The sequence below is a fragment of the Rutilus rutilus genome (assembly GCF_951802725.1).
Source record: "Rutilus rutilus genome assembly, chromosome: 1".
NCBI classification, from domain to species: Eukaryota; Metazoa; Chordata; class Actinopteri; order Cypriniformes; family Leuciscidae; genus Rutilus; species Rutilus rutilus.
Genome location: NC_140209.1, coordinates 3,673,190 through 3,701,016, shown reverse-complemented (window position 1 = coordinate 3,701,016; position 27,827 = coordinate 3,673,190). Strand labels below are relative to the sequence as shown.

The 27,827-nt window shown below is 37.9% G+C and overlaps 2 protein-coding genes and 1 pseudogene across 4 annotated transcripts in view; 1 reads left to right on the top strand and 2 right to left on the bottom strand.

Annotated features, from left to right (window-relative positions):
* Window positions 1–8,957: 8,957 nt before the first annotated feature.
* Window positions 8,958–12,111, bottom strand: LOC311302295 (uncharacterized protein). Its single transcript, XM_084428063.1, has 6 exons — window positions 11,808–12,111; window positions 11,104–11,418; window positions 10,656–11,006; window positions 10,073–10,192; window positions 9,792–9,851; window positions 8,958–9,646 (listed from the first exon to the last, which is right to left on the bottom strand). The coding sequence occupies exons 1-6, from the start codon at window positions 11,866–11,868 to the stop codon at window positions 9,609–9,611; spliced, it is 945 nt and encodes a 314-aa protein (XP_084284189.1). The 5' UTR covers window positions 11,869–12,111; the 3' UTR covers window positions 8,958–9,608.
* An 8,997-nt stretch (window positions 12,112–21,108) lies between these two features.
* Window positions 21,109–22,368, top strand: LOC311297624 (annotated as a pseudogene). The gene has a single exon. The product of its transcript is annotated as an uncharacterized misc_RNA (transcript).
* A 1,825-nt stretch (window positions 22,369–24,193) lies between these two features.
* LOC311302302 (uncharacterized protein) overlaps window positions 24,194–27,827 on the bottom strand; it is a 79,631-nt gene continuing 75,997 nt past the window's right edge. Inside the window, exons 3-5 of one of the 2 annotated variants that reach the window (XM_084428077.1) lie at window positions 25,187–25,537; window positions 24,613–24,732; window positions 24,194–24,391 (exon numbers count right to left, since the gene is read on the bottom strand). In XM_084428077.1, the coding sequence (XP_084284203.1) occupies window positions 24,297–24,391; window positions 24,613–24,732; window positions 25,187–25,537 (566 nt within the window). In that variant the 3' untranslated portion in view covers window positions 24,194–24,296. The remainder of the gene's footprint in view (window positions 24,392–24,612; window positions 24,733–25,186; window positions 25,538–27,827) is intronic. The other variant, XM_084428079.1, reaches the window with a different exon arrangement.

Genomic DNA, 27,827 nt, shown 5'->3' with positions numbered 1-27,827 from the left:
CATTTATCCTCATTCTCATGTTTAAGAATCTGTTATCTGCTTGACAAATAATTTATGTATACTGCCCACTGACATGATTTTAAAGCTATTGTTATCAAAAAATGTTGGCCTTCAAACACCTTAAAATGCACATATGTAGGTCAGAGAAATCCAAATTTTCAAAAAAAAAAGAGAGAGAAAAAAAGGATGGCTCCAGTGCAAAGTGCGAAGTGGTGGGTTTTCTTTTAAAAACAGTTTTCAGTCGGGGGACATTTTACAAATCTGGCAAAATGAGGAGGATGAAGAGGCTGCTAATAATGTGGATAGATGCCGTAATGGAGACGTTACAGAGAAGTGTGTGTATTGTTGTACACCTGAAACACAGCTCTCGGACAACACCTTCCCAAAGCGCTATGAGGTTTCCTGTCCGGGTCCACAGACCACACAACAGGCTACATTTATAAAATATTTAAAGTTTGGGTAGTTCAAAAAGAAAGAAACAATATGACAAATGTCATGATTTGTGTTGTATACCTCATAACTGAGTTTACATTGATCTGGAGTGACACCAACTAATAGTGTTCAGTTACATTAGAAAGCGACCCCGTTATTGCCATACTTTAAGTTGAACTCCTTGTGTTTCTATAAGTTTGGAGATATGAAAATGTGATTAAGAGGGGAGAAACTGAGATGTTTTTGGGTAATTCAGTCTAGCCTGTCGCCACTGGAGGGCGCTCCAGGTCACATGTTGTTTGCCTGATGCTGACAAAGTAATAAAACGAAGAACAAGTTGTTTTCCCTTTACTATACTCTTGGTGTTGTCTCTATTTCTACAAGAAGATATAAATGATCAGTACTATATGATGCAGACATAATGATAGCTTATATATTTTAGCACCTTTTCTGACTATTACAAAGCATTTGATTGTTTAGAATATGTTTTTATGATGTTAGACGAGGCAGAAACCCAATAAGAATATTTAAAAAAATAACCCAATAAAATGACCCAACAGGCTGCATTTGGGTTAAAAAAAACAGATGGCCTATAAATACCCATTGCGTGATACTATTTCAAAGTGATTTCCGTCATTTTGACAGATAATCAATTGTATTTTAAACCTGGAAAAAGACGTGAGGATTTGAGGATAAAAAAATCCAGTGAATCAAAACTGATGGGATAGACTATCGTAAATTAAATCGGGAGAACAAATTCCCCAAACCAGAAGTGACAGTGACACCCATAATTCAAAACGCAGATCGTCAGGAACAAGGTTGATGAGTATAAATATAAACGCTAAATTTATAAGTATAAATATATTTGCATGGTCCTCGAGTGTGTTGGAATGTTTCAGCAGTATCAGCTCTGGGACCGTTCACCGCTTGTATCACTCCGCGTGTATAGAACCAGAACCAGGTGAAATGAGCGAGCTGGGCCGGGTTTCACGATAACGTTGTCTCTTAGCGCGCTACGAAGACTCTTAAGGTATAACTTAACTGAAGGTATACCATTACTAGGCGTGTTCACAGAACTATACCTTAGGAAGCTGCTTAAGATATACCTTCTTATGTGCGGCGTTACCCGGCGCTGTCCGTGGCGATGCTGATGAATCCGCTGATATCGACGACTCGAGAATCAACTATTCTCTCGTGCAGGGGCTGCTTATGTGAGAAAGCGGTGATCTTTATTAAAGAAGCACTTCAGAGATAGTTGAAATTGCATTTATTAGGACTCATGGGATGTACATTTTAAATTGTACATATTTTAACATATTTTCATCTTATGTACGGTGCTCGGCAGTGATCAAAAAGGATTTAAACAGTGGATTTTGAATCTCTTCTTGTAAACTCGGAGATGTTGATTCAGACGGCAATTAAATTCCCACACGACCTGTTTGTCAAAAAACAGCAGGTACTAATTTGGCCAGGGATTTTTACGTGGGTTGGGTGAGAAAAAAAACATGTTATTGATAAAATATTATGGATTCGGACGGCACTAAAATCACCGACTTACCCCTGTAAATGTTTAAAATACCGGACGAGCCCATGAGAAACATATTAGCGCACGAAAAGGCAGTAGTATGCTTTCACTGGCCTTTAAAAGCGCTCTTTTATTAAATTAATAATATTATGTATAATAATAATGATATAATTAAAATTCTAAAAACAATCAGTGTAATGACAATTTTATTCTTTTCATGAAAACACTTGAATTAGCCTAACTGAGCACTGTCTGGGTTTATTAAAACTTCAGAATTATATTCATGTAGACCTGCAACAGTGATAAGGTGAAGCTAAGAGCGGTCCAGACCAACCTTACGAAAGTGTGACTTACAGAAGATATACTTAACTGAGAACGTTTCGGGAAACACGTATTAACGATAAGGTGCAGCTTAAGGTGGAACTTAAGAACGACGAAGCGTTAAGGAGGTTTCGGGAAACCCAGCCTTGAACTTTAGCTAGATGCATCTTGATTTAAGAATTTTTATTTATTTTTTTGCAGTGTAATAGTTAGAATATACAGTTTGTCCAGTATAAAATTTATGTCTATGGAATGTCCCCATAAAACATCGAAACTCAACATTTGTTCTGTGTGTGTGTGAGAGTCTAGGCCTATATATGAACTAGGACTGCAATATATTAAATTATGAATAATATAGCAATTTTTTGTTTGTTTGTTTGTTTGAATGTTGTTAACATATAGGCCTACAACTACATCATAGTCTGTATGAATTCACGTAATCTTGTCAGCCACCCCAAGCCCCGGATGTTTTTAACCCTAGAAACACCCCTGAGTGGAGGCCTAATGTGACAACGTGCCCCATAGGTGGGGTTCATTGTAACATGGCCATGACAGATTCAAATGTTGTCTGATCTCATCTAAACAATACACAAGAAAATATTAAATACTATTATTAACCTTTTCATAACTGACAACTGACCTGTCCAACACTGAACTCACGATACGTCTGAATTGGTGTATAAAAAAATCTGTAACACTTTATAATAATGTTCTATTTATTTAACTATTTAACCCTCTGGGGACCAAGCTATTTTTGGGGTCCTTGAGATGTTCTGACATGCTCTGACATTTGTGCTTTTTTCAGTTATTTATAAACATGTTAATGCGAGCAACGTGTATGTAGATGTTTGTATTTTTAAGAGAATAATGTTTATGCGTGGTTATTGGAAAAAATTTAAATGAAAGTGCTTACAACATTATGTGCTTGAAATATCAAGATGCGCTATTTTTGAGACGCGCTCCAGTTCACGGAGACCATGAAAGCGCGCCCTGATTGTTTTATTAATAGTTTTAAGATTCAGCTTGTGTCAAAATGATTGATGGCTTTTTAATTAATTATGATTGATGGGTTTGACCTTTTGACCTTAATCATTTCAACATTATACTTTTGAGTATACATTCATACATTGAGGTAGTGAAGAAAATTATAGACTGGCATAACATACATAAAGTAAAACAATAACGCTATTTACAGACGGTCTAACCAGAATAGAAAATCTCTGCAGGCTATCATGTTTTGCTCTAGGTATAGCTGACCAGACTTTCAACTATTTCACCAATGTCAGTTTTTGCATATATTTGACACCTGTGACACACAGAGATCTGTCACAAATGTACACATACAGAGTATTTCGGTGACTCCGAACTCGTCACTACATACACGCAACACATCCAGAACTTTTCAGAGGATTCGGACCTCTTACGACATCCGTTTCATTTTTGAGATTTGTTACATGTTTGATATCCTGCACACAATCGTTTTTCATATCACACGCAGCATCGATGATCCTGTGCATCAAGCCAACCATCTGGCCTCTAAAATGATCTTTAAACATACTGTTGTCATGATTCTGCACTCGTGTCCTTGATTTTCTTTAGTCTTGAGGCAAAATCATGACAGACCCGTGTTTTATGTGCAAGCTCATGGCCTTTTGCTGGGCCATGTGCTTGTGTTGTCTCGTTCTCTTGCCCCGCCCCCTTATTATCCTCGTTTTGTCATTATTGCTTCACCTGTGTCACCTGTTTCCCTCATTAGTTTCTCCCTATTTAATCCCCTTGTGTTTGCTGTCCTGTGCCGGTTCATTGTCATTCATTGTATGAAACAATCTGTGAGTAACCTGTTGAGAGTCTTGTCTAGTGAGAAGAGTTTGATCCTGTCTTAGCTGTTAGTTTATTGTCTGAGTCTGAGTCCTAGTCTAGTCTTGTCTGTCTAATATCTACCCTGTCTTGTTTTGCCCCCTCGTGGGTTTTGTTTTCCCTGTTTTTTCTGTAATAAATGTAGTTCACTTGCATACTGTCTGCGATTGGGTTCATCCTCCTCCAACTTCATAACAGAATGAACCAGCCAGAACCGAACCCAGCAGACAGTATGTCCTCTTATGTCAAGCATAACCCAGATGATCTGAAGGATTGGTGGTACAGGACACAATTACAACAATAATTACAATTTCAACAATATTTCAAGTGTACTCTTTCTTTGTAAAAAAAAAAAAAAGAAAAGATTATAGGCCTACATTTTATCATATATGTATTCATTAGTTTGAATATAGCAAATATATATATAATATATATATAAATATATATATATATATATATATATATATATATATATATATATATAATATAGTTATATATATATATATATATATATATATATATATATATATAAATAAATATATATATATATATATATATATACATAATATAGTTATATATATATATATATATATATATATATATAAATAATATAGTTATATATATATATAACGTTAGATGAGCAGAAATTGCTAAACAAAAGTTATTTGATGTGGCAGTATATTCTACAGTAGCCTAAAAACTGTACCCAAATCTAGTCAACAAGTGACTGACTGTAACGTTGTTTTTATGAAATATTAGGGCATATAAATGCTAATTTGCAGTTTAATACGTTGCTTATACAAATACATTTTATTTCAACATATTCCAGTCGATTTTTACTCATCTCAGTAGGCTATAGCAAAGCAGTTTATTCTTTCACACACAGACGCGCGATTCATATTTAGGCTAAACAGTCTTTACAAATATGTACCCTTCATTCATCTCACAGAAAGGCGAGTCATATTATAGAAATGCGATTCATCTTTTTGCGGTTTGCATAGGCCTACACTAACGTTATTCCATAACGTTATTCCACACTTGAGAAAAGAAAACAGCCTACCTCACTCCTCAGCGGGATCTGCTCCTCATATCAGGAGATATTGCTCCTCATATCAGCACTGTTCTGAGCAAACTTTTCTCCATAAGGTAGGCTATATCAGAGAATGTCTAGCTATATTATGCCTCACTCGCGGCGCTTTTTTCTGAGGAAACTTTTCACCAGGTAGGCTAGGCTATATTATGCCTCACTCGATTGCAACGCGCTTTGTTTACAGCTGATGTGGGCGTTCTCAGAATTTGCGTTTGAATAGCACGCGCTCTCCGGGGAGTGGTCAAATTGACCCTTCGCTAAGCCACGCCCGAAAACCGCCACTGGCCAATCGTGGCTTAGCAACCGTAACTAGGCGCGGGAGGTCTGGCAAGCTTTCGAGCGAGGGAAACATGCCGAAGCGTTGTGCGTATGGATTGTGCAAATCTGATACCCAGTATCCTAAAGGTTTGGACGGGGTGGTGGATTTTGTTCCCTTCCCGAAACCTAAAACCCAAGGGGAGAAATGCCGGGCGTCATCTTCATTTATATAACGCTTTTAACAATGTAGATTGTTCCAAAGCAGCTTAACATTGATAATAGGAAATTAAAAGTAAAGTGTTTTGGCTTTATAGCAGCTCTAGAATAAAGTTATTGTCCAGCTCGTGGATCAAGCAGTGTGATTAAAGGCAAGACGGAGGCTCACTGACATAACGTTACTTAAAAATATATTTCAGCATTTTGTTAATAGACGGCCAAACTAGTACCCCAATCCGATCGCGACTCTCCCGGTGTTAGTTCTAGTAAAAGTAAAAGGTAGTTAGTAAAAGGAGGGAACATCAGGGGGCTTGCCAGAGATCTCCAAGGAAAAGGTTGGTATGCAAACTTAACGTTAATCAGTTCATAACAGTAACGTTAGTCACTTATGTGACCCACGACGTGTGAGCAGTAGCCTGGCGCGCTAAAAATATAAGCGGGAGAATGTTATTGCAAAGTGGTCAGGCTAATGTCTTGTGTTTATTCCACAATACTTATGGATAAGCTGTTTGATTTATAAATATTAGATTTTCAAATTTCACCCACCCTGCTGTGCTTGAACATAGCTTTTCCTCAATTTGTGTGTTTCCCATTTGAATGGTCAGCGTATCAGGCGCTGCTGCTTGCGCTGGGACCTAACGATCTAGGCTTTAGCTTCAATTTTGATGAAATTATTCTCTAATCGTTTGCATATTATGTCGTGGATATATCCCTCGAATGCATACTGCAGTCCCTTTTGTCTTGCTCTCTCAGATATTTCACCTGTTCGCCAAAAATGACTAATTATCTCCTTGGGAATGTCTGAAACCGGTGCATACATGTAATAGACGTGCCAGGCGCAAAAGCTTGACAGGCGTAGCAACAGTAACTAAGGAGGGCGGGGCTTAGCGAAGGGTCAATTACTTTTGAATGGCTCGTAATGAGCTCGACTGGAGTCGCTCTCTTTTTGTACAGATTACAGAAGCTGAGAATATTTGTTTTTTATATAAATTACTTCATTTAAAAGATGCGATCTCAAGCTTTATGCCCGTGGGTCTGTTTGCCTGTTTGACTGAATTTTCGCGGAGTTATAGATCATTTTCGAACGCGTTTCAAATGGGAGTTTACTGACAGAGAGAAGGCAGAAATCGCATCATGTTAATTTTTCTTTATTTGTCAAAAAGCAAAACACTTTATTTTTATTGTGAGTATACAGAAAAAAAATAGAAACTGAACAGGATCGATTGATGTATTACACGAAAATGAAAGATCAAAATTAACAGAGCATTTAGTGTTTATTTTCATTGCTAAAAAAAAAAAACGAGCAAAACGCGCGGGCGCGTTTTTGGTCCCCAGAGGGTTAATAGGGGTGTAACGATACGCGTATTCATATTGAACCGTTCGGTACGAGGCTTTTGGTTCGGTTTTCGGTACGCATTTTCAAACCGAACGGTTCGTTGGACCATTTTTCCTGCCGACCAAAATTTCGTTATTTCTGTAGGCGCGTTGCGACGCCGGCGCGACCACAACATTGCCCAACATCAAATGGCAAATGTAATGCAAGCGGAACGAATCTGCTCGTTATTGTGTGGTTGAAGGACCGTTTATCAGTTTGGACCAAAGCAGCGCGAGCCGATCGTGATCATGTGACGCTGTTACAACACAGCGCTAATAAGAGATAAAGAAAGCATTTGAATTCGCCACAGAAGTAATAACATCGCTGCGAGATCTAGTGAGAAACATTCACATTTCTCTGTTATTAACAGATCAAACATTCACCATGGATTTACTACAGTAACACTAACTGCAACCATGGAAGTTTGGCAGGAATAGTAGGCTATAATGCCTTCAAGTAACATTACGTCGGTTTTATTTTGACATTATGAATACAATTGCTGCCCTCAAATATTAATCTGAACTAAAATAAACCTTTGTTTATAACTACTACTACAATATTACATTTCATTTTTTCCAAGGAGCTGTTTTGTTTTATATGCTCCTAAGAAGAGTCAATTATAGCTCTAGAATTGCTCAAAGTAAAAAAATATCATACTTTATGATGTTAGTTTTAATAAAAAATAAAAAAATAAATAAAGGAAATTTCTCTGGCATTTCTTTTGGCTGTAGCCTATCAAAAACGTACCGAACCGTGACACAAGTGTATCGTATCGAACCGAACCGTGAATTTTGTGAACCGTTACACCCATAATATTTAACTACATTAGTTAACATTTACTATTAGTAAACTGCACTTCTACAACATTGTTAATTTCAACATTTAGCTATAGCCTACATTACTGAAATCAAAAGTTGGACAGTATGAACAGCTGTATTTTTATAAACTATGATAAAGAAAGATTAATAAATACAGTAACAAAAGTATTGCTCATGGTAAGTTCATGTTAGTTATTAGATACATTAACTAATGTTAACAATTCAAACCATATCCTAAAGTTACAAACAAATAATTTACACTAATTTAAATAATACTCTGATGTTTAAATCATTTAAAACGAGAATGTAAGTGTGCTTACCCCATTTTTGTTTGTAAGAAAAAATTAGATTAGATTTCATATCGCAATACATATCGCAGAAAAATAAAATATCGCAATATAATTTTTTCCCAATATCGTGCAGCCCTAGCGTATACTGTTAATCACACTGGCTCAACACACATCTGCTCTGAACACAGTTTCTACACATGGATTATAACGTTCTGCTTTACTCTCTCCAGCCTTGAGAAATATATCAGATCCAGACTCCTTTATCAACACTACAAATGCTCTGGAAGATCTGGGATGTATTTCTCAAGCCCCACTGATTTAACTTCCGCCTCCCTGAACTTCTGGACCACTTTGCTAAAACACTTGAACGAGTCGTTTTCGACCAACTATCTACATTTCTCACACAGAACATCCTCCTGGACAACAACCAGTCTGGCTTCAGAAGCGCCACTAAACTGAGACGGCCCTGCTCTCGGTTATTGAAGCTCTGAGACTGGCAAGAGGAGCCTCCGAATCCTCAGTTCTCCTCTTGCTGGATCTGTCTGCTGCTTACAGTTAACCACCAAGAAGAGCATCTCAGGAACAGTGCTTCAAGTCTGACCTCTCAGTGGGTCCTTCAGGGTGTCGTGAGGTGTTTAAGACCCAATATCTAGCTCTCGGTTATTGAAGCGGCTTCTCAACTACAACTCGCTTCAGTGGACTTACAGATACATTACCAGCTCATGAAGGGGAATGAACATATTCCTAACAAACATCTCAGGAAAGGAGACTTATTAAACACAACTGCAGAGGTTTATTAAGAAAATTATAGCAATCATTCAAAATGAAAAAAGATGCTAAAAACAGGAATGAACAGACGAGATCCAAGAATCCTCAAATCAGCTCCATCACACAGAACAGAGAGAGATTATACAGTCTGAGTCTGTCCATTACTGTATTAATATTATATTTAAAGCAGTTTACATATGAAGCACAAGAGAATGACTTTCAACACTGTAGGCAAATATATCCATAAAACCATATATATGAAAATAAATCTTGGCTGTTATTTGCACACAAAAAACTTTCTAAACTTTATGGAATGAATGAATGAATGAATGAAGTTTTATTATTGTGTCATGCGTATGATTAAGCCCAGCCCGCATGGACTTACAAGACACCAACATTAATAAGCATAAGTAAGAGGATTAATATACAAGATAGATATACAAAATAGACATGGATTACATCTACATACATTACAGACGCTTTTATCCAAAGCGACTTACAAATGAGAACAACAGAAGCAGTTAAACTAACAATAGGACAACAATATGCAAGTACGATGAGCCTTTCCAGTTTAATCTAACGCAGTACCAGTTTTTTTTATATTGATTCATCAATATTTGTGCATTTGAATGTTTTCATACATGAAGCGTTGCATGTTTTAGATGCCGTCAATACATAGATATTCCACAGTAGGATCTGCAGGAAACATGAGAGGAAGAAGAGAAACTGTACATGACTGAAGTCAAGGGTATTCAACTATCAACAGTTATTGATGAAGCATTTACAGACTGACTGATAGTTTAATGTTATAAAGCTGTCAGTATAAATGAACGTGTCGTACCTCTGTATAATGATCCAGCAGTCACACTGACTTCAGTTTCTGATGCTGTATCAGCTGGATCTGTGGATCACGTCTGTTAGTTCAGTTCAACACATAATGCCACATATACACAACATCATCATCACATAATACTGGAGCTTCACATCACAGAAATGATGAATATGTGCATGAGTCTGTCATCTATTATCTTCTTACTTCACTCTCAAGCTGTCAGGAGGAGAATGACTATCGCCATTCACCAAAAATAAATCTATGTATACAGTGATCATGTGATCATGAACCTTGTGTAGGAGCTGCTGCTGTAGTTCGGCTTGATGTCTTCTCAGTGTTTGAGCTTCTGACTGGAGTCAGTGTTGGTGAAGCGACTGGAGCTGCAGAAGATGAATGTTCAGACGCATCACCTGTAGGACATTAACATCATATGTTCATATTGATCATGACCTGCAGTTTGTGTTCCATCATCACAGTTTACAGTGGCAGTAGTTGAGAAGAGACTGTACTGTATTACTGTATTACTGTATAACTGTATTACTGTATAATTTATTCCTGGTTTATATGAGAGTGAAACACAGTTGAGCTTCTGCAAATAAACCTTCAGCTTGAATGAAGGACATAAGCCTTATAATTCCTAAAGCCGACCTCCTACATGGGTCATACTAGGCTTTAATACACTCGTCTGATTTATGCAATATATCATGTATGACCCATGTAGGAGGCCAATATTGGGAATTATGAGGATTGTTATGCAGTTTATGACTTTGACCACTAATATTTTCCAACTCCAAAACGTATGAAGCCATCAGAAAGAGTAGAGCCAATCTGTGGAAGTTTTCACAAATCTGTCAGAAAAGAGTGTTTTCTCACCTGAATACTTGACAGTGTATCTGACTGAGGTCTCCAGTTGATTTCTGCGAGTAAGCTGACATCTCCACTCTCTGTTGTCATCTTCATTCAGGAGTGTTGTAGTCAGAGTGATGATACAGAGATCTGATGATGATAATATCTGATATCTGGAGTCTGTCTTCAGATCAACACCAGCCTGATTCACCCACAACAGCTCAACTCCCTCAGAACTGACCCAATCATAACAGGAGAATCTATAATATGAATACAACTGACAGGAGAGAGTCACAGAGCGGCCTGGACTGATCTCAGTCTGTGAGGATGATAAAGATGATGATGAAGATGATGATGATGATGATGGAGACACTGAAACTGAACACAAGACACAAATCACAGACTCTTCAATCATCATCTGAGTTTAAAGGGAGAATCTGCTCTTTTTAAATTGACCACATAATCATAAACTTACCATGAAGAACATACAGAAAAACATCAGCATCAGGTCCTTGTTGTTCTCCATTCACATATTGTCTGCATCTGTATAATCCATAATCTTCTACTGTGACGTTCTTGATGTTCAGAGAGCAGTCAGACTCCAGACTCAGTCTCTCATGTCTCTCTGTGTCTTTATTCTTTATCCCTCCAGTAATCAGTTCAACTGCTGAATCACTGAAGCTGTTCTCGTAGATCCATGTAGTTGATTTGCAGTCAGAAAGAGCTTTATTACAGGACAGAGAGACATTTTCACCAGAACTGATGAACACATGATCATATCCACTGGTTCCTGAAACACAGTATATCTCAGTGATCATTATGATATATATTAATAAATGAAACATAAAACACACCAGCATAAAAAGCAGAAGTTTTAAATCATAGTATTTTTCCTGACTTAAAGCAAACAACACACTCTCCAGAATAAACTATTAGTCTTTATCAGAGAGCTGTTCAAATCACTGACACACTCTTAATATGAAGATAATTCTTCATCATCAGATGTTTGAGTGACACTATGTCCAGTATCAGGAATAATACAGTATGATCTGTGTGTATCAATACACAACTCTGAGATCACAACGTGAATGTGTGCAAGAATAAACTGAGCATGTTCAAATGAACTCTTTCCAGACTAATTCCACTAAATGTCTTTAGAGAAAATATAGATTTCTTTACCTGTGAGAAGTGAAGAGAGAATGATCAGTCCCAGCAGACACAGATCACACTTATCAGCCATTTTCTGTTTCTGTCAGTCTTCCTCTTCATTATATATAGTTACAGCTCCTCCTTTAAACATCATCAGCTCCTCCTGTGGTTATTCACTTCCTCTCATCTGACCAACCGAGTGTTTACATCCGTTGCTATATAGTGACACTATACCAGTGTAACTTTGTCCTCTCTGTAGATTGGGCTCATATAGACTCTGAACTGTGTACTTTAACACTGAGGATTTTGCTCTGTGGTCTTGAATGGTCTTGACTCTGAGTGACACTCAACTTTCCTCTACAAACCCACCATGTAATGTGTTGAGTGTTGGACAAAGTTGAGATTGTTATGGGCGATCTTGTAGTTGAACACCTCCAGAGGAACCACGCAAAGAGATCTCGCAAGACGGTGAAGAAGGAGAGAAAGACGCTGGCGAAGGTCTTCCACCAAGACTCAACCCCCTCGAGACGAACCGATTAATCGTGCACAGCAGTTAATAAAGATTATCAGACAAGTTGAAAGATCAAATTAGAAAATAATAGACATTGCATCGGGGTGGAGACGAACCCGAATATGGTGTTCGGAAAGGCACAAATAACATGTTTTGTATTCGGGAACAAGAAAAACTTTGTCAAAAAGCTGCGTTTCCTCATGAGACCGCAGTGCATGCCCGGATGAGTGAGTGACGGACACAGGCTGCTCCACACAGCAACAGAGAGGGCTCGGCTGAGCCGAGTGAAAAACACTTAACTGCATCACTATTTTTGTTGAATAGATTTTTGTATCTTAACTGGGTTCCTGAGGCAGTTTATAAACTTCGGGAAGCGGAGTTTGATTGGGAGATTATTCCATTACGCTGCTTTATTGACGTCTGCCGTCGGGTGCTCTCATGTTCGCTCTTAGTTTACGTAGCTCTGTTAGCTCGGTAATTTAGACAATAGGCTGTTGACAGAGTAACGTTAACGTTCGGTTAAAAAAAATGCTTGTGTAGTTGTGTCGAACTGTATGCACAACAAGGACGGATGAGCTTTGATTGGTGGTTCCCATCATACACTGCAACATTAGGCTTTATGTTTATTTCACCAGTGATGTCTGTGACACAAAGTAATTGTAGTCTGACTACAAGTATATTAAAATGTAATGTAATCTAATTACAAGTACTATATATTTAGAATCTGATTATTTAATCCGGATGTTCCTGGATCACGGGTTTACAGCCAACACTCAATACATGAAGCTTGTTGTATTTTTTACCACTGTAACACATAAATCATTCTCAGACATAATCATAATCTGTTTAAATTAAACATTTCCCTTATCTTTCAGATTAGGGATGTCTGATGTCGATTCAGGGTCCTCGGCACACACACACACACACACACACACACACACACGCGCGCACAGACACACACGCGCACACAGACACACACACACGCGCACACAGACACACACTCGCGCACACAGACACACACACGGCGGAGCCTCGAACCAGATCAATCTGGAGTTCGAATGCACTGGGCGTTCGCTAGCATTAATATTTCATTACTAAATTCATGAAATAATAATAGGGAAAATTACTCTGAGACTTGTTTAACAAGTTTTACGAATCACCACAACATGACTTTGTTTTATTAAAAAGATTCAGAATAATAAACACATGAGAGTCTTCACCCGAGTTGTGGACCCGAAAAAACCCTCTTTTTTGGGCCGCCTTCTATCTATGGGCTTTCATCTTAGTACACTTAATTCCCTTATAAGGTAAAGGTTGGGACTCTCATTAACATAAGCTTGTGAAAGCACATATTCAGATTATCTACAGATCTTATCACTCATGTCTTATGCAGCACACACACCTAAAGCTCTATATGGAAAGTTCCCCTGTTCCCTTTGACTTCTCTTCAGCTTCACACCTTTTCTATCTGTGAAGCAAGAGATGCTCCAAGTTCTCTTCAAAAACACATGTGGTTTTAACACCCTTAAACATGTCATGTACCGATAGCTACACACACACACACACTCTCTTCCTATGACCTTTAAAGGGATAGTTCACCCAAAAATGAAAATTCTGTCATCATTTACTCAAGTTGTTCCAAACCTGTATGACTTTCTTTATTCTGCTGAACATAAACGAAGATATTTTGAAGAAAGTCGGTAACCAAACGACTGATGGACCCCATTGACTTCCATAGTAGGAAAAAAATATACTATGGATGTCAATGGGGACCAGCAACTGTTTAATTACCAACCTTCTTTAAAATATCTTCTTTTGTGTTTTAGCAGAAGAAAGGAAAGTCATACAGGTTTGGAACAACTTGAGGGAGAGTAAATGATGACAGAATTTTCATTTTTGGGTGAACTATCCCTTTAAGTTCGCAGGCCAAGCTCAAACTAGGCTTTAGGTTGAGCTCGCCCTGCAACTTATATATCTCTCTGTATAGCGCTGAAGTGCACAGGGGAAATGCACAGTTTGTGAAGAAACTTTAGTTGAGACGTGAAGCAGAACTGTATTGATCTGACAGCAGCATCACAAACCGTAAGAGAATAACTTCATAATGCTTTGTCTGTAAATGATGGTTATATATGAATGTTTTCAAAACATGCAGTGACATTAACCAAGCCTTAAGGGACACGCCACTAACACCAGTCATTTCAGACAGGGCTCAGAATGAAGGATGAAAATAATCATTATTGCTAATATAGCGTATACAGTAACTGTTGAGCTGAGTGAACCTGAAGGTAGTGATGGTGAGATTAAGCTTCATGAAGCTTTAAAGCTTTCCAGCCTGATGTGTGTAAAAGTGGCTGATTTCTCCAGGTTTGGAATGCACACAGCGACACCTGCTGGTCAATGCTGATATCATGCAGAACAAATCCTCAATATTTGTTAGATGGGTTGTGATACATTAACATATACACGCATATACACATGTATAAATAAATAAATAATTGAGTTCTTGGAAGTTTTGTTTAATAATCTTGTAAGTGGGCAGTGCTTTTATTGAACAGAGGGGAATGATGGAGTTCTTTAGACTGGATAAAAGTGATTAATATGGACTGGACAGTGTAACGGCTGCCAAACAATACAATTTAAAAGCAAAAATTTGCAAAGATGATCTTAAGAAAAGAATAAAACTAATTAACCACTCAGACCTCTGGAATGCAGCTAATTAATGAAAAGGTAACTGTGTTTTTCTATTTGTTTGCTCTTTTGCATGAAATGTATCTTTTGAGATTGAACGAATTAAAGAAAAATGAAATAAAAACAAAAATATAACACTAACACACAGTATTTCAAATAAATTTTCTTCACTTTTAACTTTAGATCCTTAGATAGTAGAACTTTGTTACTTTTGAGATGCCCTGTATATGTCAGTTGTTTCTATTTGTGCATAAGGGAGCTTAATAAAGCTTGAGCTTGACCCCAGGGGTTATTCTGCTGTATCTGAAACAGTGTCCACACACACACACACACACACACACACACACACACACCCTTCCTTCTTCACGCTGGAGGAAGATCCAGAACTTTCTAAAGAACACTTTTAAACTTTTAGCACAAACATTGGATTTATCTTCTTCCCAAAGTCAGACTCAACAGGTTTGAGTCTGGAAATTAAATATTTTTTAAGTAATTACCCATGAGCCTCTACATTACCCATGAGCCTCTACATTACCCATGAGCCTCTACATTACCCATGAGCCTCCACATTACCCATGAGCCTCTGTCACCATTGTTACAGAGACACAGATAGCACAGCTTGATTACTTTTATATTTCAGATTTGACATGTGGCATTACATTACACCTCAACTGTTACATAACTGTTATTATTTATTGCACATTTAATAAATATTTATATTCACATAGCAATATATTTCATGTTCATTTGTATGCACAGACTTAATATTTAATCTCAAGTTGTATATCCCATTTTAAAACATTAAGTAATTTGTAAATTAATAGTGAATATAAAAGTTGAGTAAAACAGTTAGTGGCATTAATCTGGTGTCTCAGTGAATTATTAAAATACACAGTCCACAAACATCACATGGTGTCAGAGGAAAACCATGGAGCAGTTGAAGCCTCCTAACTCCATATGTTCACCAGAGCACAGGGACCGAACCAAACCACTGATGCACACGTGACTCACTTGAAGAATAAGGCGAAAGACTGTGAATGTGGACGATTAACTGGTGACTTGAGTAAAGATTGTCTGTGGTGTTAACAATGACACCGTGAGAGCTAGGCTTCTCAGGGAAACGGGTTTGACCCTAGCAAAGGCAGTGGATATCTGTCTGAAATAACACAAAGCCATGTGTGACCCTGCCTGTGAAAACCCAGCTAAAATCATTTTTTTTGTGATTCAATGTTTTCTACATAAAATCATCCTACACGATGTAAAGAACATTCTGTGAAAATATAACCTCGATATCTTTCATATTGACTGAGTAAGGCCAGGTCAAAGATTTGCTACAATTCTTGCTCAGAAAATCATATTTTTGAGAAATTCCAATTTAAAAATAGGTTATTATTTAAAAATGCAACACATTTGATCCATAGTTATCCTGCGTATGTGCCATATAACACATTAAAGGTGAGATTCTCCCCTTTTTAGTGATATATGACACATCGGTTGGGGGACCACAAGAGCTTGATCGTAGCAACAATTACCATGTCAATTCAGTGGAATGATTTGTATAACTTTATTAGCAAAATGTAATTAAATAACATAACATTTCTCATTCTCTGAAATGATCATTCTCTTACTGGCCCACGGTGTAACATTGAGTAAATCTGGAATAAAAAATAAATAAATACAATTTCAAGGGATAGTTCACCCAAAAACTACAATTCTGTCATCATTTACTCACCCTGATGTTGTTCCAAACCTGTATGAGTTTCTTAAAAAATAATAAAGAACACTTTTCCCCATTGAAATACCAGTTTCACATCTGGACTTCCAGCATTCGAAGCAAATTCTTCTTGCCGGTGTTCCCTCTTCATGTTCGCCAGACAAATAGCTTGGGGTTCAATCACCAAAACTGGCTTGTCCTCCTCATCATGTTGGTCATTGCCTGAAAAAGCAAAGATCTGAAAAAGTTTTTAGATACCTAAAAACATGATTGCGTAACATGCAATAGTGGGAAGTGGGTTTAATTCCACATTTAAAATGGATAATGAAGCATTTTATATGAAAATATCAGAAAATATGTTTTCAGTTTAGTCAGACTGGATCTGATTAATTGAGGGGAGGGCAGAGGAACAAGAAACAGCCTATAGGTGGTAAGCAGACTACAATTCAGAGTGTAATGAAACAAATAAACATCATGCCATAAACGTAATTAATTTAAACTGACTCAATCCCAATCAACAAATGTAACAAACATTTAAATGCACAATTACTATGATATACGAATCAGCAGCGAAATAAACCCAGAGACGATTGAAATCAATGTTGAGGAAGCCCACGTACGTTTTTTTTCTTTTTTGCAAAAGTACAACGTAGTGTCAATAAAATCATTAATTTCAGTATTTATCATGTTAGAAATGAAATTGTATGGAAGTAAAATAATGTCAAATGTTTTTGAAATAAAAAGCCTGTTGAATTGCACTACTTGGAAAAAAAATAGGCATTGCATTAACCATGCTTGCATTTTAATGCATTGTATTTTTAGGGCTTGCATTTTTATGGGCTGAAATTCAACATGGTTGAATATTTAAGCTGTGAATATTTCAATTAAAAACATTTCAAACACATTTTCATTATTAAAAATTAAATAATCCATATTCACCTTTCATATTTCACTTCCAAAATATTCAAACTGTTTAAAAATACAACCTGTAATATTCAACAGGCAATTTCCGGTCTATTTTATTTCGCTTCCACAAATTCAGTGGTTCAAATTCGACAGTAAATTCAACAGTGATGTCCAGGAACTGCAGTAGATTACCGAGCATCCTCTCCATCTGCTGTTAGTCGACCTCACCAGCAGGGGGTGCAAAAGAGCTTGTTGTTGACGAAGACATTCATTCTTAAAATGAAAATGATTATCTGTGTCAGTATATGCGGAAAAGATGATAAACACGCAAAAGCTGTGTTTATGTTTCATTCAATAACTTGTCATGCCATGTCATCAGCTTTCTCTACCATGAACAGGATTATAATCGGTTTCCCTCATTAGGACTGGGAATCGGTCAAAAAAAATTAACTAATTAATTGCACAATTTGCTGTAATTAATTGCAATTCCCCCAAGCTTGTAATCATCAATATTTAAACTTAGAATCACCTAATTAAATTAAACAACACAGGTAAAAAAAAAAAAAAAGGAACAGAAAAAAAGCCCTATATTAAAATAATATTAAACATCAATATATCAATATATTAATCTTTTTTTATTACCGTAAAACTTCAAATAATAGCCGAGTCCCAAATAGACGCCTGTCTCTTTTAAACGCCCGGTGTGACGACAGGTTTGGGTAAATAAACGCCGGTCTCAAATAGAGGCCTGGTCGGTTTTTTTGTTTCGGTTTGTATTTAATCTTCTAAAACCTGTCAGATCATCTTTTTAAACCAGTTCTATGGTGCAGATTGCGCACGCAAGAGAGCCGTGCGCATCTGGGCGGGAGCTGTTAGTGCAAGCAAGGCGGAGAGGGAGAAGTGGACGGGAGCGACGAGGAGGAATTCGCCAATGAACTTGTAGTTGAGGTGTATCGCGGTGAAGATGATAGTAATGAATGTTTTTTTTATGCTGCCAATAATCTCGCACACAAGACGAGAAGCGCCACGCTGCGTCAATGACAACTCGAGGTATTATGATATTATCTATTCATTCAGTTAACGGACGCTCTGAGGTAAAGTGTTCAGACTGAAGACTTAGCAACGATTGTATTTAATTGTACAGTACAATCATAACATAGTACAGTACAGACATTATACTAACTCCATAATGTCCTTAAACATAAAAATATTGCTGGCCATAAACTGAGCAAGTGCGCGACCGGTGTGTGATATCGTTACCTCGAGTTGTCCTAGACGTGACACGACGCAATATAATGTAATTCTTACATTAACTGATTTGTTAAACACATTCGAATTATAAATAAAACGTAATATAATGTGGTAAACTCTTACTGTCATGCTTTCTGTCTGTCAGCCTAAATTCTATGGATGTGCTACACTCAATGAACAACATCAACACTGAATTAAAGGCCTGTCTCTTATAGACGCCTGTCTCAAATACAAGCCGGTGCAGTTCAGCGATTTGGGAAAATAAAAGCCCGGGCTATTATTTGAAGTTTTACGGTATACATTTCAGATTTTGCTCTGGACATTTTTTTTATGTTTGTATTCAACATAATAGGCCTACCTTATTATCTCAATTAAAAGTAGCCTACTGAAATGAATGTATATGTGACCAAAAAAAAAAGGTTGTTTATTATTTTGGCCGGTAAAAAATATGCTTGGCTAGTGGATTTTTTCATCTACCAGTCCCGGTGGCAGGTGAGCCAAAAAGTTAATTTCGCACCCTGGGGTGGGGGAGGTGCGGGGTCGCGGGGTAGCAGCGCATTTATCATGGGGGTCGCGGGCTAAAAAGTTTGGGAAGACCAATGAAAGACCAATCTTGCACCTTATTGAGGAAGTAGGCTGTTGGCTTCAGGCAAGAAGATGGACTCAGAATATGAACTTATCGCGCAAAGTTTCATGCTGAGCGTTTCGTGATATACTGGCATAAAATCAACACTTGATCAATTAATACTAACACTTTCTATTCTATTCTATTCTCTCTCTCTCTCTCTCTCTATAGTATGCCTACGTGTACTGCATTAGCTTAAACTGTCATAGCACTTGCATATTGTTGTCCTATTGTTAGTTTAACTGTAAATCGCTTTGGATAAAAGCATCTGCTAAATGACTAAATGTAAAATTGGCTTGACATTGGACATTCGCACATTTAGGGAACGTCTCTAAAGTTGCATACAACATCGGCATACACGTTTCTAACTTCGATAGCAAACTTACATTTATTTGAATAAATATCAAAAATCCAAAGGGTGCGCATTATGCCTGACACTACATGAACACTTTACAGTTGTCCATTCGAACTCATGACTGGAAGAGTCATGAAGCTGCCCATCGACCCAGAAATTAGCCCAGCAGACCTGGAGCCTCTCGTGATCGCAACTCAACAGTCTGTGTTGAAGAAATTACGAGAGAGGCTGGAAGTGCTAAATGCACACGCTGCTCTGAAACAACAGCAATCAGACCTAACAAATGATGCACAATTCAACCCAAACTCTGAGGTGAAACTCTCAGAAGGAGACATGGTAATGATACGTGTTTTTGTGCAGCAAGGTGCATTCACACCCAGATGGCCCATATGAAATTAAAGCTGTATGCAACAGCTGTGTGGCCACAACGTATGACTGCGATGGTATCACATGTCTCAGTGCAAATCATTTAAAGGTACACAGAATATATAAATAACTGTCACTGTCTTCTCTTCCTGCCTTCCAGGTCGACTGCAGCGATCCCATGGAGGCCGGATGAAAGAAAAGTGTCCGGGCCCACGTGCATCAGACTGGGCCAAAGGGTTTCACTCACAACCTGAAATGTGGGAGGTGGGTGTGGAAATACTCCAAGGGGCCGTCCACACCACAAATCACAGTCGCACCTAAAGAAACAGCTACATGGCCTCCCGGTATAGTACCGGATCCAGATTGCACACAACGCAAATTTGCTGTAGTTCAGGTAGCACCCACCCACCTTCAGGAAACATTTCAGGATACACTCGAGCACCAAAATTCATGCACAACCACACTGCCTGGTATCAACTTAAAATAGATTCAGGTGACACAATAGGTGACATGTACACTCTACACGAAAACATCAACAATGGCATAGACCCAGAATTGTGCTAGAATGTTAAAAATCTGGAACCTGCAGCATATAGGTGCACACATACAGAAACACATAATGACACACACATGAGGTTCACAGAATTAATGTACGATCTCACATCGTACACACATAACGAGCAAAAACATTTGTGTGGACCAACCAAAAGGAAGAAAGTGTTGTGTTGGAGAATGTTCACATACTGTAGCATGGACAATTTCAACAGTCCCACACAACTGTTCATGGACTCTTATGTATTGTTTTAATCTGACCTCCTGTGGATACACTAAACCCAAAAAGTGTCCAGAATTCCTCCTGGTGGACTGATTAGAGGAAACATTAACAAAACTTTATTACATTATGTAAATTTGGTAATGACACATGTGACTTACAACATTTCCAACATACTCTCTGCCTATACAAAACATTGTAATGTTAATGATGAGTCATATGCATGGCTACAGTCACGAATCGATGATTTAATTTCTGATTACAAAGACAGACTTGCCGTCCAAATTCCACTTGCTCTCTTAAAACGAGACCTCAGCGGGATAGCCGGCTTGTTCGGATTTATTAATTCACTAGCCAACACCTTTAAATAACTAAACAATCCCAATTCTCCACATGGTTGGCAGATCAGATGGCCACTGGATTTCAACACATCACCAATAGCAATGATAACATTATCAAAGCGGTTCGTTCCGAGGCACAGGCGCTTCTAACGGTCAGCCACACATTGTTCAATCAGACCCGTACCATCGAACATGACTTAGCCTGCAGATCATATGCACAAGATATGTTCACTGCAACAAGACAGGACATTTTAGACCTTCGTCTTCACAAGACCCCGAGACATGTTCTGAATGATTTAACTGAGGTTCTAGATTTGCATAGATGGTTCTCTTCAGAAAAAAATAAAAAATAAAAAAATAAAACAAGTCAAATATTCAGAACTGTTATCCACAGTTATGATGTATACTGGAAACGAATGTATTGGTTGCATTGGGTTTTTTGCCACTTTTCCTCCACCCAGATCAAGTTTATCCAAATTCCACTACTATTCGCTCCATTGGAGTGGTAGTTAAAGATCAGGTAATTAAATGGGATCACCTCACTGGATATATGTCTTTGAAGGGTACTGAGACCTTGTTTACCAGTCACACTTGTTGTCTTGAAACTCATAATTATGTTGTCTGTACATGTTACACATTGCAGCCTTTCTCTTCCAATGATAGCAAACTCATAAATGTTGAATCATTGCATGGCCATTCAAATGCTGTTCAAGTGTCTCACACAGTGGTGCGTCATCAGTGAGATGAATTCGTTCACATATGGAGGACTGACCTGTCCTGCTAATCACTCCTTTTGCTTGGAAGTGACAGAGGACTTCTCTATGGGACAGATCGACATCCTCGGAAGGATGCCAAAGGTCTCCCCATGGTGGGACGACACCTTTTATGAAGACAAACTTTGCGCGAAAGACTGCACAGATCCTGTCTAGCTCATCTACCCGATCGGCACAGACTGCATACACCTGGTGGGACTGGGTACTTCAAGGAAGTGCACTCATCTTCTCCTTCACGCTATTCCAATGTTCCAATTCTTGTGTGACTCTGTTTATCCAGATTTGTTAGCAGTTGTTTATGTTCGTCATTCTTTTACTTCATACTTAACGTTGAGCATTATTCATATTATAAGCTCTAAAATGCTTATGTTATGTGAGCATTTGTAAAGTCCCCTTTGTAAAGACTTTAACATCATCAGCTCCTCCTGTGGTTATTAACTTCCTCTGTTCTGACCAACTCAGTGTTTAAATTCTGCTAGAGTTTCCGTAGTGTTGGTGACACTGTCCCACAGTGAAGTGTTGCTTTACACGGGTGAAACGTGTGAGACGTGCGTATTGTGAACCACACTGGCTCAACACACATCTGCTCTGAAGAGTTTATAAGATATTCTTTTGCACACGAGAACATTACTGTTAGTCTCCCTTCTTTTTTATTTTTAGCAGTTTCCTGAATTAAAAAACAGATTTTAAAAGTATTGTAAAGTAATTATAAGCATCAGCTTGGTAAAATAAAGCGCACACTGTGTCCCACAGTGAAGTGTTGCTTTACATGCGTGAAGCGAGTGAGAAATGCATATATTGTTAATCACACTGATTGTTTGGTTGGCTAGAGGAGAACTGAGGGACTGAGTCTGGGTTCTCACAAGGTTTTTTCTCCATTCTGTCACTGATGGAGTTTTGGTTCCTCCACTGTTGCCTTGGCTTTTGGCTTGCTTAGTTGGGGACATTTAATATTCAACAATATTATTGATCTGCCTTACTTAGGGTGGACGATGAAGCAATTTACTTCTAGAAACAAACTTTGTTGTATTATTTTCATGTTATCACTGTGAAGCTGCTTTGATACAATCTGTGTTGTAAAAAGCGCTATATAAATAAAGGTGACTTGACTATACACACAGTTTCTACACATGGATTATAACGTTCTGCTTTACTCTCTCCAGCCTTGAGAAATATATCAGATCCAGACTCCTTTATCAACACTACAAATGCTCTGGAAGATCTGGGATGTATTTCTCAAGCACCACTGATTTAACTTCCGCCTCCCTGAACTTCTGGACCACTTTGCTAAAACACTTGAACGAGTCGTTTTCCACCAACTATCTCCATTTCTCACACAGAACATCCTCCTGGACAACAACCAGTCTGGCTTCAGAAGCGCCACTAAACTGAGACGGCCCTGCTCTCGGTTATTGAAGCTTATTAAACACAACTGCAGAGGTTTTATTAAGAAAATTAGTAGCAATCATTCAAAATGAAAAAAGATGCTAAAAACAGGAATGAACAGACGAGATCCAAGAATCCTCAAATCAGCTCCATCACACAGAACAGAGAGAGATTATACAGTCTGAGTCTGTCCATTACTGTATTAATATTATATTTAAAGCAGTTTACATATGAAGCGCAAGAGAATGACTTTCAACACTGTAGGCAAATATATCCATAAAACCATTTAAATGAAAATAAATCTTGGCTGTTATTTGCACACAAAAAACTTTCTAAACTTTATGGAATGAATGAATGAAGTTTTATTATTGTGTCATGCGTATGATTAAGCCCAGCCCGCATGGACTTACAAGACACCAACATTAATAAGCATAAGTAAGAGGATTAATATACAAGATAGATATACAAAATAGACATGGATTACATCTACATACATTACAGACGCTTTTATCCAAAGCGACTTACAAATGAGAACAACAGAAGCAGTTAAACTAACAATAGGACAACAATATGCAAGTACGATGAGCCTTTCCAGTTTAATCTAACGCAGTACCAGTTTTTTTTATATTGATTCATCAATATTTGTGCATTTGAATGTTTTCATACATGAAGCGTTGCATGTTTTAGATGCCTTCAATACATAGATATTCCACAGTAGGATCTGCAGGAAACATGAGAGGAAGAAGAGAAACTGTACATGACTGAAGTCAAGGGTATTCAACTATCAACAGTTATTGATGAAGCATTTACAGACTGACTGATAGTTTAATGTTATAAAGCTGTCAGTATAAATGAACGTGTCGTACCTCTGTATAATGATCCAGCAGTCACACTGACTTCAGTTTCTGATGCTGTATCAGCTGGATCTGTGGATCACGTCTGTTAGTTCAGTTCAACACATAATGCCACATATACACAACATCATCATCACATAATACTGGAGCTTCACATCACAGAAATGATGAATATGTGCACGAGTCTGTCATCTATTATCTTCTTACTTCACTCTCAAGCTGTCAGGAGGAGAATGACTATCGCCATTCACCAAAAATAAATCTATTTATACAGTGATCATGTGATCATGAACCTTGTGTAGGAGCTGCTGCTGTAGTTCGGCTTGATGTCTTCTCAGAGTTTGAGCTTCTGACTGGAATCAGTGTTGGTGAAGCGACTGGATCTGCAGAAGATGAATGTTCAGACGCATCATCTGTAGGACATTAACATCATATGTTCATATCGATCATGACATGCAGTTTGTGTTCATCATCACAGTTTACAGTGGCAGTAGTTGAGAAGAGACTGTACTGTATAACTGTATTAATGTGTTACTGTATAATTTATTCCTGGTTTATATGAGAGTGAAACACAGTTGAGCTTCTGCAAATAAACCTTCAGCTTGAATGAAGGACACAAGCCTTATAATTCCTAAAGCCGACCTCCTACATGGGTCATACTAGGCTTTAATACACTCGTCTGATTTATGCAATATATCATGTATGACCCATGTAGGAGGCCAATATTGGGGATTATAAGGATTGTTATGCAGTTTATGACTTTGACCACTAATATTTTACAACTCCAAAACGTATGAAGCCATCAGAAAGAGTAGAGCCAATCTGTGGAAGTTTACACAAATCTGTCAGAAAAGAGTGTTTTCTCACCTGAATACTTGACAGTGTATCTGACTGAGGTCTCCAGTTGATTTCTGTGAGTAAGCTGACATCTCCACTCTCTGTTGTCATCTTCATTCAGGAGTGTTGTAGTCAGAGTGATGATACAGGGATCTGGATCTGATGATGATAATATCTGATATCTGGAGTCTGTCTTCAGATCAACACCAGCCTGATTCACCCACAACAGCTTAAGTCCCCTAGAACTGACCCAATCATAACAGGAGAATCTATAATATGAATACAACTGACAGGAGAGAGTCACAGAGCGGCCTGGACTGATCTCAGTCTGTGAGGATGAAGATGATGATGATGATGATGATGATGATGAAGACACTGAAACTGAACACAAGACACAAATCACAGACTCTTCAATCATCATCTGAGTTTAAAGGGAGTATCTGCCCTTTTTAAATTGACCACATAATCATAAACTTACCATGAAGAACATTCAGATAAACATAAGCATAAGATCCTTGTTGTTCTCCATTCACATATTGACTGCATCTGTATACTCCATAATCTTCTACTGTGACGTTCTTGATGTTCAGAGAGCAGTCAGACTCCAGACTCAGTCTCTCATGTCTCTCTGTGTCTTTATTCTTTATCCCTCCAGTAATCAGTTTAACTCCCCATGAATGTCTCTTATAGTAGATCCATGTAGTTGATTTGCAGTCAGAAAGAGCTTTATTACAGGACAGAGAGACATTTTCACCAGAACTGATGAACACATAAACTCCACTGGTTCCTGAAACACAGTATATCTCAGTGATCATTATGATATATATTAATAAATGAAACATAAAACACACCAGCATAAAAAGCAGAAGTTTTAAATCATAGTATTTTTCCTGACTTAAAGCAAACAACACACTCTCCAGAATAAACTATTAGTCTTTATCAGAGAGCTGTTCAAATCACTGACACACTCTTAATATGAAGATAATTCTTCATCATCAGATGTTTGAGTGACACTATGTCCAGTATCAGGAATAATACAGTATGATCTGTGTGTATCAATACACAACTCTGAGATCACAACGTGAATGTGTGCAAGAATAAACTGAGCATGTTCAAATGAACTCTTTCCAGACTAATTCCACTAAATGTCTTTAGAGAAAATACAGATTTCTTTACCTGTGAGAAGTGAAGAGAGAATGATCAGTCCCAGCAGACACAGATCACACTTATCAGCCATTTTCTGTTTCTGTCAGTCTTTCTCTTCATTATATATAGTTACAGCTCTTGCTCTTCATTATATATAGTTACAGCTCCTCCTTTAAACATCATCAGCTCCTCCTGTGGTTATTAACTTCCTCTTATCTGACCAACCGAGTGTTTAAATGTGTTGCTATATAGTGACACTATCCCAGTGTAACTTTGTCTTCTCTGTAGATTGGGCTCATATAGACTCTGAACTGTGTACTTTAACACTGAGGATTTTGCTCCGTGGTCTTGAATGGTCTTGACTCTTGACTCTGAGTGACACTCAACTTTCCTCTACAAACCCCCATGTAATGTGTTGAGTGTTGGATGTAAACCTGGGGAAGGAACTGGTTCATGTAATCTGGATTAAATAATCAGATTCCAAATATATAGAACTTGTAATTAGATTACATTATATTTTAATATACTTGTCAGACTACAATTACTTTGTGTCACAGACATCACTGGTGAATATAAACATAAAGCCTAATGTTGCAGTGCAGAGATTTTTCAGTGCATTGAGTGAGATTTTTATGGACAATCTTGTAGTTGAACACCTCCAGAGGATCCACACAAAGAGAGCTTGCAAGACGGAGAAGAAGGAGAGAAAGATGCTGGCGAAGGTCTTCCACCAAGACTCAACCCCTTCAAGACGAACCGATTCATCGTGCACAGCAGTTAATAAAGATTATCAGACAAGTTGAAAGATCAAATAAGAAAATAATAGACATTGCATACAGTTTTATGGTTGAAAATGAAATAAAATGTTCAAATGAAGATGTGTTGAATTTGCAGGGCGAGCTCAACCTAAAGCCTAGTTTGAGCTTGCCCTGCGAACTTAAGGGTCATAGGAAGAGAGTGTGTGTGTGTAGCTATCGGTACATGACATGTTTAGGGGTGTTAAAACCACATGTGTTTTTGAAGAGAGCTTGGAGCATCTCTTGCTTCACAGATAGAAAAGGTGTGAAGCCGAAGAGGGTCAAAGGGACTGGAACAGGGGAACTTTCCATATAGAGCTTTTGGTGTGTGTGCTGCATAAGACAAGGGTAATCTGTAGATAATCTGAATATGTGCTTTCACAAGCTTATGTTAATACAAAACCTCAGTGGTGTTATGAAAAATTAATTTTACTTAATGTAATGTGTGTGCTTGCATGACAACAGACAATAGTTTAGTGGACAATTACTGTGTACTTTCTTCAAATGTGAGCTGAAGATCTTTGCAACAAAAGGTGTCACATGTCAACTCGACATCCGGCCATTTATTAGAAACAGTCCCCCACCCTGATTCGTTGTGCCACAGTGACACTCTTGTCCCAAAAAGTATTTCTATACCACGATACTCAACATGTTGTCCAACAGTGAGTTATTTTTCCCTGTTGCATGCACAATATTTGAGGGTTCCCCTACCTGCCAAATCCTACTTT

Excerpts from the sequence above, each read along its gene's own strand:
- LOC311302295 (XM_084428063.1), bottom strand. The coding sequence starts at position 11,868 with ATGGCTGATAAGTGTGATCTGTGTCTGCTGGGACTGATCATTCTCTCT. Across the intron at positions 11,007-11,103 it reads TTTTCTGTATGTTCTTCATG|TTTCAGTGTCTCCATCATCA; the intron begins GTAAGTTTATGA and ends TCTTGTGTTCAG. Across the intron at positions 10,193-10,655 it reads ATACACTGTCAAGTATTCAG|GTGATGCGTCTGAACATTCA; the intron begins GTGAGAAAACAC and ends AATGTCCTACAG.